Source organism: Phocoena sinus, chromosome 1 (genome assembly GCF_008692025.1).
Source record: "Phocoena sinus isolate mPhoSin1 chromosome 1, mPhoSin1.pri, whole genome shotgun sequence".
NCBI lineage: Eukaryota > Metazoa > Chordata > Mammalia > Artiodactyla > Phocoenidae > Phocoena > Phocoena sinus.
In genome coordinates this window covers 43,580,448-43,590,721 of record NC_045763.1, presented here as the reverse complement: position 1 = coordinate 43,590,721, position 10,274 = coordinate 43,580,448, and the positions used below count along the sequence as shown (strand labels likewise).

Below are 10,274 nucleotides of genomic sequence, written 5' to 3'. Positions count from 1 at the left end.
GTTTAAGAACACAGACTCTGGAAGCAAACAGTATGGATTTGAATTCTTGTTCACTAGCTGTGTGACTTTGGGAAAATTACTTAATCTGTATATACCTCAGATTCCATATCTGTAAAGGAAGGATACTTCATAGAGTTTCTCTGAGCATTAAATGAGTTAATGTGTGTAAACTGTTTAGGAACATGCATGGAATGTAATAAATTGAGTTATCATTATTATTAATTGTGTCTTTCTATTTCAGAGTCCTGGCAGGAAATAGATGGCACACTCAAGCTAGAAGATTTGAGATGTGTTTAATAAAGGAACTATTTACAAAATGTGTGCAGGGCTTAGGGAGACAAACATGAGATATAAAGTTCCCCTGGTGCTAGCAACAGTGTAAATCATTACTAGCCAAAAGCATCGAAAGAATAAAGGGAGGAAGTGATTAATAGAATCTAAAGTGGGCAGTTGTGTGGAGGGTGCTGCCTGATAAGAGCTTTGGCCTTTGGTGGAAGGAAGTATCCTCACAAAGTGACTCAACAGGGAGGGAGCTGGGGGATAAATACTCAGACCTCTCTTTCCTCCTGACCTCACATCTCCTGCTGCTATCTCCCAATGCTGGGCCCAACCAGAAGCCAAAGGGCAAGGAAGACTCTGGGGAGCCAACATAGGCCAAACTTCTGGGACACAGAGTAAGCGGAGTAGGGTGGTATCTGGAGAAACAAACAGAAAATATACAGCACACCTTCCATCTAGTCTAGCCTTCCTCTAGTCTCTAACTTGCAAACAAAATGATCTTTCTAAAACATGAATCTAACCTTGTCTTGCCCCCTTTGATGTCCTTTAGTGGCTCTGTATCACCCTCAGATGAAGTCTATACTCAACATAAAATACAGGGCCTAATGATTTATCTCCAATTTACCCCACCAGTTTTAACTATTGCCATTCCCCTCTCAAACTTTACTGTGGAGACATATTTAATTACTTTCACACCTACAAGAACACTGCTTTCTCTTCTTTGACCCTTTGCATATCTTGGAACTCAGCCTGTAATGATCTTTTCTCTTTCATTCTCTTTCACTTGGCTAATGCTCATTCTTTATTTATTCATAGAAATGAAGGGGTTTCTCCTATCCAGTTAGATTTTGGGGGATCTAATCTCTGTTTACATAGCAATGGTTTCTTGAGTCCTGAAAGTAGTGGTACTTTGAGGCTATTTGAGCATATCTTTATCTTTTAAGTGGACTTCTGTGATTTTCTTGAGATTCTAATTATAATAAACATATAGCCTGCAAAGTCAAGCCTGAAAGTAATGAAAGTTTTTTTTTAATTGAAATGTAGTCGATTTACAATGTTGTGTTAGTTTCAGGTGTACAGCAAAGTGATTCAGTTATATATATATATCCTTTTTTAGATTCTTTTTCATTATAGATTATTACAAAATATTGAATATAGTTCCCTGTGTTATACAGTAGGTCCTTATTGTTTATCTATTTTATATATAGTAGTTTGTATCTGTTAATCCTAAACTCCTAATTTATCCTTCCCCCACCCTTTCCCCTTTGGTAACCATACGTTTGTTTTCTATGTCTGGGAGTCTACTTCTGGCTTGTAAATAAGTTCATTTGTCTCATTTTTTTAGATTCCACATATAAGTGACATCATATAATATTCTCTGTCTGACTTCACTTAGTATGATAATCTCTAGGTCTATCCATGATGCTGCAAATGACATTATTTCATTCTTTTTTATGGCTGAGTAATATTCCATCACATATATATATCACATCTTCTTTATCCATTCATCTGTCGATGGACATTCAGGTTGTTTCCATGTCTTGGCTATTGTAAATAGTGCTGCTATGAACATTGGGGTGCATGTATCTTTTCAAATTAGAGTTTTTATCTTTTCCAGATATATGCCCAGAGGTGGGATTGCTGGATTATATGGTAACTCTATTTTTAGTTTTTTAAGGAACCTCCATACTGTGCCCCATAGTGGCTGCACCAATTTACATTCCTACCAAAAATGTAGGAGCGTTCCCTTTTCTCCACACCCTCTGGAGAGTTAAATTTTTAATGAGGTTACCGAAATGTACCTTCAGAGTGATCCTCTGAGAACAACAGAAGCCTAATCGACATCCTTAGAATCCTAGGATGTTAAGTAGACTTCTAGGAGTCCTATTTGCATGGGGACCCAATGGGCGTCTTGGGAAAAATGATAAGTATGCGTTTTGGAGCAAAGAATATAGACAAATACTGCCTCTGTCTTCTGGACTGAAGAAGGTAAAGAAAATAAAATGTATTAAAGATTTTCTCTCATAACTGTACAGTCATCTTCTCCAAGAAGAAATAAAATTAACATTATTAAAGAATATCTACTGAAAGCTCCTTTGTCCATCTGGTTCTTTTTGAAAAACAAGAACCAACCAACCGGACAAAAACCTAAAAGCTCTCATGATGGAGCAACATGGCAGCTGTTTAAAGGGAGATAGAATTTACTCTGTTAAGACTGAAATAGAAAGGTTATTCTTTTTTCCCCTGAAGTCCCAAATTCCTGTTCAAGGACAGGACGTACATTCCCATGTCTCTAGCTCCACCTTGTGGTCAGTCAAGAAATCACCCACATTGGGCTTCCCTGGTAGCACAGTGGTTGGGAGTCCGCCTACCGATGCAGGGGACACGGGTTCGTGCCCCGGTCCGGGAGGATCCCACATGCCGCGGAGCGGCTGGGCCCGTGAGCCATGGCCGCTGAGCCTGCGCGTCCGGAGCCTATGGCTCCGCGACGGGAGAGGCCACAACAGTGAGAGGCCCGCGAACCGCAAAAAAAAAAAAAAAGAAAAGAAAAAAAAGAAATCACCCACTCCCCATCAACTGGGGTGTTCGGTAGTCATCAGGATCTTTACACTTGCCGGCAGTTCCTGATGACATATTTTGGGCCAGGCTTTGTAAAAGTGTTATTCAAGAACTTAATCCTCAAAAAAAAACTAGGAAAGATGTATTTTATAGTTGGAAAAACAAGGTTAAGAGAGTTTACCAGAGTTTAGGACTTGTCAAAGATCATACAGGTGGCAGTCAGAACCTTGAACCAGCCCCTTCTAGGCCTTTCATTACTATCACAACTGTCTGCTTACAAACTAATGCACACATATATCACATATGTTTTTCTCCCTTTACAACACACATATCTTATTTAATCCTCTACTGCAGGGATTTGCATTTTCAAGGTAGTCCATAAGAAATGTATGATCCAAAGCAACAAATTAATGTTTAAATCACAGGCATTAGATTAGAGCATTAGGCCCACGATTACCTATTCTTGATGAGAAAATGGTATATTGGAAAAGCCAAGAGCTTTGCAATAGCACCTAAGTTTGAATACTTGCTCTGCCACATACTAGCTGTGTATTCTTGGGCAAGTTACTTAATGTCACTGGCCTCAATTCCCTTACTTGTTGAATTAAGAACCAATGGACTGGGATTCCCTGGTAGTCCAGTGGTTAGGGCTCTGTGCTTCCACTGCAGGGGCCACGGGTTCGATCCCTGGTCAGGGAACTAAGATCCTACAAGCTGCATGGTTGTCCAGCCAAAAAAAAAAAAAAAAAAGAACCAATGGACTCAAATAATGTTAATTTTTGTAAATCAAACTCTGGCTTATTTTTCATAGAAACTAATTTCTAAAAGTTAATAACAGGGACTTCTCTGGTGGTGCAGTGGTTAAGAATCTGCCTGACAATGCAGGGGACACGGGTTCAAGCCCTTGTCTGGGAAGACCCCACATGCCTCGGAGCAACTAAGCCCGTGCGCCACAACTACTGAGCCTGCACTCTAGAGTCCGAGAGCTACAGCTACTGAAGTCCGTGTGCCTAGAGCCTGTGCTCCACAACAAGGGATGCCACGGCAATGAGAAGCCTGAGCACCGCTACGAAGAGCAGTCCCTGCTCACCTCAACTAGAGAAAAGCCCACGTGCGTAAGTGGAGATCCAACGCAGCCAAAAATAAATAAATTTATTTTTTTAAAAAGTTAATAACATACCAGTAAACAAAGTGTCCCATTGGAATCTGATGATTGAGTTTTAGTAGATGGAAGAACTGTTCATATGATGAGTTAAGTTGTTAAAACGCTCAGTGGGTCTTTGAGAAGTGAAACTTTGAAAACCATGTACATGATAGGCAGAATAGTGGCCCCCTAAAGATGTCCACATCTTAATCCCTAGAATCTATGAATATGTTAGGATACACAGCAAAGGGGAACTAAGGTTGCCGAAGGTATTAAGATTGCTAATCAACTAACCCTAAAATAGGGAGATTATCTTGTATTATCTGGGTAGGTCCAACTTAATCACAAAGGTTTTTTATAAATGCAAGAGTCAGAGGAAGATGTAATTATAGAAGAAAGGCATAGAGATGCACTGTTGCTTGCTTTGAAGATGGAGAAAGAGGGACATCAGCCAAAGAATGTGAGCAGCATCTAGAAGCTGGAAAGAGCAATGAAACAGATTCTCTTCTAGAGTCTTTAGCAAGAAATGCAACCCTGCTGACTCAATTTTAGCCCGGTGATACCTGGGCCAGCCTTCTACCTCACAGAATTATAAGATAATATATTTGTGTTGTATAAACCACTAAGTTTGTGGCAATTTGTTATAGCAGCAATGGAAAACGTGCAATACCTATGACCATCAGTGTGTCCAGACTTCTTACCTGTTTCCTGTGGTGGTGTGGAAAAAGCACTGGACTTGGAATCTGAAGACCAAGATTGGCACCTCAGTTCTGCCATTAAATAGCTGTGTGACTTCCAGTAAATCACAGTGCTTCTCTAAGCATGTTTATCATGTGGTGGCACCTACCTCACAGAGTTATTATGTACAACAGATGAGATAATGGATGTGTAGGTGTTGTAAAAACTATCAAGCATTCTATATATGAAAGGAATTATTATTTACAGTACCTAATACATGGTTGGTATGCAGGAAATGTTTGCAAAGTGAGATTAATTATTCTTTGACAATCCTTGGAATGTGGAAACGCGATTGCAAAACATATGCTAGGTACTCGGGAGAAAATAAGGGATCATATATGATATCTGCTCTTAAGTTGATTACAATATAATAATGGAGATATATTCAGGAGAAGATTTAAACTGTAACTCAAAATTTATATAAGACAATAACACAAGAGAAGTCACAAGGTTGTATATGATTAAGTATCAAAGAAGTGATATAAAAAATATGTATCTGGAGTTCAGGTATGGAATAGATGGTAAGTGTGAGCTGGAAGACTCAAAGAAGGATTCCAAGAGGAGGAAGGTCTTGAGCAGGATCTTGGAAGGTGTGGTTAGATGGAGAGCAATTGCTACTGTTACACCTGCAAAGCACTGTGTTTCTACACACAATTTCAGGAATCATGTTTTACATTTAGGACATTGGCCATCAGGTCCAATGTTTCAAATGGTATCCTTTTTGACCCCCTTGGTAATATTTTTTCCTATTTCTTTTTAAAAATTGCAAACTTAAGAGAAAATTGTAAGAACAGTAAAAAAAAGGAGGCCTTTTTTCCCCTGAACCTTTTAGAATAGGTTGCCAGTATGATGCCTTACCATGGTGAAATTATCAAAATCAGGAAATTAGTATCTACTCATTACTATCATCTAATCCACAGACCCCATTCAAGTTTAGCCAACTGTCCCAATAATGTCCTTTATAGTGATGCATTTAATTATCAAATCTCATTAGTCTTTAATCAAAACAGTTCCTGAAACTTTGATTTTCATGAGGTTATCAATATTTTATAGAATATTCCTCAATTTAGGTTTCTAATGTTTCCTCTTAATTAGATTCAGGTTATACATTTTTAGCAGGGTTAGCACAGAAGTATGCTGGGTTTTTCCTCATTGCATACCAATACCAAATTGCAACCTTACCAAATTCATTGATTAGTTCTAGTAGTTTTCTGGTGGCATCTTTAGGATTTTCTATGTATAGTATCATGTCATCAGCAAACAGTGACAGTTTTACTTCTCCTTTTCCAATTTGTATTCCTTTTATTTCTTTTTCTTCTCTCATTGCTGTCTAGGACTTCCAAAACTATGTTGAATAAGAGTGGCAACAGTGGACATCTTTGTCTTTTTCCTGATCTTAGTGGAAAAGCTTTCAGATTTTAACCATTGAGTATGATGCTTGCTGTGGGTTTGTCATATATGGCCTTTATTATGCTGAGGTAGGTTCCCTCTATGCCCGTTTTCTGGAGAGTTTTTACCATAAATGGGTGTTGAATTTTCTCAAAAGCTTCATGGTGTATGATCCTTTTAATGTGTTGTTGGATTCTGCTTGCTAGTATTTTGTTCAGAATTTTTGCATCTATGTTCATCAGTGATATTGGTCTATAATTTTCTTTTTTTGTGATGTCTTTTTCTGGTTTTGGTATCAGGGTGATGGTGGCTTTGTAGAATGAATTTGGGAGTGTTTCTCCCTCTGCAATTTTTTGGAAGAGTTTGAGAAGGATCAGTGTTAGCTCTTCTCTAAATGTTTGATAGAATTCTCCTGTGAAGCCATCTGTCCTGGACTTTTGTTTGTTGGAAGATTTTTAATTACGGTGTCAATTTCATTACTTGTGATAGGTCTGTTTATATTTTCTAATTCTTCCTGGTTCAGTCTTGGAAAATTGTACCTTTCCAAGAATTTGTCCATTTCTTCATGGTTGTCCATTTAATTGGCATAGAGTTGTTTGTAGTAGATTCTTACAATCCTTTGTATTTCTGCAGTGTCAGTTGTGATTTCTCCTTTCATTTCTAATTTTATTGATTTTCAACCTCTCCTTTTGTTTTTTTTTTTGATGAGTCTGGCTAAGGGTTCATCAATTTTGTTTATCTTCTCAAAGAACCAGCTTTTAGTTTTATTGATCTTTGCTATTGTTTTCTTCATTTCTATTTCATTTATTTCTGCTCTGATCTTTATGCTTACTTTCCTTCTACTGACTTTGGGGTTTTTTTGTTCTTCTTTCTCTAGTTGTTTTAAGTGTAGGGTTAGATCGTTTATTTGAGATTTTTCTGGTTTCTTGAGTTGAGATTGAATTGCTATAAACTTCCCTCTTAGAACTGCTTTTGGGCCCCACTGGCTTTGGGCCCAGGATCCAGGCGTCTGGACACAGGTCGAGCTGTCGGCAGGGCAGAGCCACAGGGCCTACAAAGATGCTGGCTGTCCCGGAGATGGGCCTGCAGGTGCTGTACAGCGGCTCCAGCCCAGAGCAGTCTCCAGTACCCAGCCCACCCGGCTCCCCAAGGACCCAGGAAAGCTGTGGCATTGCCCCCCTCACACTCTCACAGTCTCCAAAGCCTGAGGCCCGAGCCCCCCAGCAGGCCCCCTTCTCTGTGGTAGTGGCCTTCGACTTCGGCACCACATCCAGTAGCTATGCCTTCAGCTTTGCCAGTGACCCTGAGGCCATCCACATGATGAGGGAGCAGGAGCTGAGGATGTCGGATGGGACCCATGGCCCCATGGATAGAGAGGATCCCATGAGCAACGTTTATGGAGATTTAAGTGGATGCCAAGCACCATATTCACAAGAACCCTAAAAGGAAATGGGAGGGCGGGGACCCAGGTGTGGCCCACCGGAAGACCCCCACCTGCCTGCTGCTGACCCCAAAGGGTGCCTTTCACAGTTTTGGCTATACAGCCCGTGATTACTACCACGATCTGGACCCTGAGGAGGCTCGTGACTGGCTCTACTTGAGAAGTTCAAGATGAAGATCCACAGTGCCACTGATCTCACCTTGAAGACCCAGCTAGAAGCGGTAAATGGAAAGAAAATGCCTGCCCTGGAGGTGTTCACCCATGCCTTGCGCTTCTTCAAGGAGCATGCCCTTCAGGAGCTGAGGGACCAGTGCCCATCGCTGCCAGAGAAGGACATTGTGCGCTGGGTGTTGACAGTGCCGGCCATCTGGAAACAGCCAGCTAAGCAGTTCATGCGAGAGGCTGCCTACTTGGCCGGACTGGTGTCAAGAGAGGATGCAGAGCAATTACTCATCGCCCTGGAGCCTGAGGCCGCCTCTGTCTACTGCCGCAAGCTGCGTCTGCACCAGCTTGTGGACCTGAGCAGCCGAGCTCCAGGCAGTGGGTGCCTGGGCGAGAGCCACTCCATTTATCCCAGCTTCCGTCAGGCCCGAGAGCAGCTTCGAAGGTCCCGCCACAGCCGCACGTTCCTGGTGGAATAGGGTGTCGGAGAACTGTGGGCTGAGATGCAAGCAGGAGACCGCTACGTGGTGGCAGACTGTGGGGGAGGCACGGTGGACCTTACCATGCCTCAGTTGGAGCAGCCCCATGGCACCCTCAAGGAGCTCTACAAGGCATCTGGTGGCCCCTGTGGCGCGGTGGCCGTGGACCTGGGCTTCGAGCAGCTGCTGGGCCGCATCTTTGGCGAGGACTTCATCAGCACCTTCAAAACGCAACGCCCAGCAGCCTGGGTGGATCTGACTATAGCCTTCGAGGCCTGCAAACGCACCGCAGGCCCACACCATGCGGGGGCGCTCAACATCTCGCTGCCCTTCTCGTTTATTGACTTCTACTGCAAGCAGCGAGGCCACAACGTGGAGACAGCCCTGCGCAGGAGCAGCGTGAACTTCGTGAAGTGGTCCTCACAGGGGACGCTCAGGATGTCTTGTGAGGCCATGAACGACCTCTTACAGCCCACGGTCAGCGGGATCATCCAGCACATAGGTGAGCACCTGAGCCTGGGTCCTTCATTCACCTCAACATACATACCCAGATGCGGGAATATGTTACCCTGTTAGTGCCTGGAAACCTCCCCATATCCATACACTGGAATGAGACCCAGAATCATCTGGAATACCTGGAGGATGCAGTGTGGCGGGAAGATATGCAGTCTTGCCAGGTTAAAGAACCTCTGGTGCATGTTTCCCCAAATGGGGTGATAGTATTAGGTCCCCCAAACTGTTATCACAGGAATTTAAATGAGCTGAAGTATCTAGAGAGTGAGTACAATGTCGTGCACATAGTAGGCATTTAATATGTGTAAATGCAAACCCTTATCTCAAGCCCTCAATGGTGTGGTGGGGAAGCAGAGCCCATAAAGATTGCCAGGGGCCCTCATGAAAGTGCCCGGTGTTTTTCTTTATGGGAACCAGGCTACCGTTTTATAGTGAAATGACTAGTTTCTGGTTGCCCGAGGATACAGGCGGGCAGAGAAGAGGCGCCAGTGGCTGCGCAGTGGTGGCCTCAGTGGCCCACTCCACGTCCCTCCTCCTTACCCCCACCCTCCACTCCCGTACCGCAGAGGCGCTGCTGGCGCGCCCCGAAGTGCAGGGCGTGAAGCTGCTGTTCCTGGTGGGCAGCTTCTCAGAGTCGGCAGTGCTGCAGCACGCGGTGCAGGCAGCACTGGGCGCCCGCGGCCTTCGCGTGGTGGTTCCGCATCCTAAAGGGCGCGGTGCTCTTCGGGCAGGCTCCGGGCATGGTTCGGGTGCGCCGCTCGCCGCTCACGTACAGCGTGGACGTGCTCAACCTCTTCGTGGCTGGGCGCCACCCGCCCGACAAGCTGCTGGTTCGCGGCGGCCGCCGCTGGTGCACCGACGTGTTCGAGCGCTTCGTGGCCGCCGAGCAGTCGGTGGCCCTGGGCGAGGACGTGCTGCGCAGCTACTGCCCGGCGCGCCCAGGCCAGCGGTGCGTGCTCATCAACCTGTGCTGCTGCGCCGCCCAGGACGCGCACCCGGGCTTGCGCAAGTGCGGCGAGCTCAGTCTAGAGCTCGCGCCCGCTGAGGGAGGCCCCCGTGCCGCTGGCGCGCCCCCTAGCCGCCGCGAGATCCGTACTGCCATGCAGTTTGGCGACCCCGAGATTAAGGTCACTGCCCTCGACGTCAGCACCAATCGCTCCGTGCGCGCCGCCATCGACTTTCTTTCCAATTGGGGGCGCAGTGCCAGCCCCCCTCTGCCCCGCTGAACTCTCTTTTGGCCCAGGGCCTGGGGATTGGGCTGAGGCGGACCAACCGGCCCCATTCCCCGCCATCCTGCCCTGGGAGGTGAGGTCTTAGGAGGATGGGTGGGGACATATCCAGAAACTCTGGCTTTGGGATTGGGCCCCGGTCCGCTGACTGGAAGGCTGAAGGGCCCTGCCAAGGACTGAGGTCAAGGAGACTTAAAAGAGGTTTGTAAGACGGTGTGCCCACAGGGAGCACGTGATCCTGAAAGCAGAATGCACCGGAAGACTTGAGTCCTGGTCTGGACTGGGGTCCGGGATGGGAGTGTGGGGGTGGAGGTGCAGCTGCAGGTAGGGTAGCAAGAGGA

At 45.1% G+C, this 10,274-nt stretch overlaps 1 protein-coding gene across 1 annotated transcript; it reads left to right on the top strand.

Annotated features, from left to right (window-relative positions):
- The first annotated feature begins 7,111 nt into the window (after nt 1-7,111).
- Nucleotides 7,112-9,930, top strand: LOC116756961 (heat shock 70 kDa protein 12B-like). The gene is given in 5 exon segments (XM_032638199.1): nt 7,112-7,452; nt 7,556-7,704; nt 7,707-8,693; nt 9,271-9,403; nt 9,405-9,930. Coding segments are annotated over 5 exon segments (2,079 nt in total). The 5' UTR covers nt 7,112-7,168.
- Nucleotides 9,931-10,274: the final 344 nt, after the last annotated feature.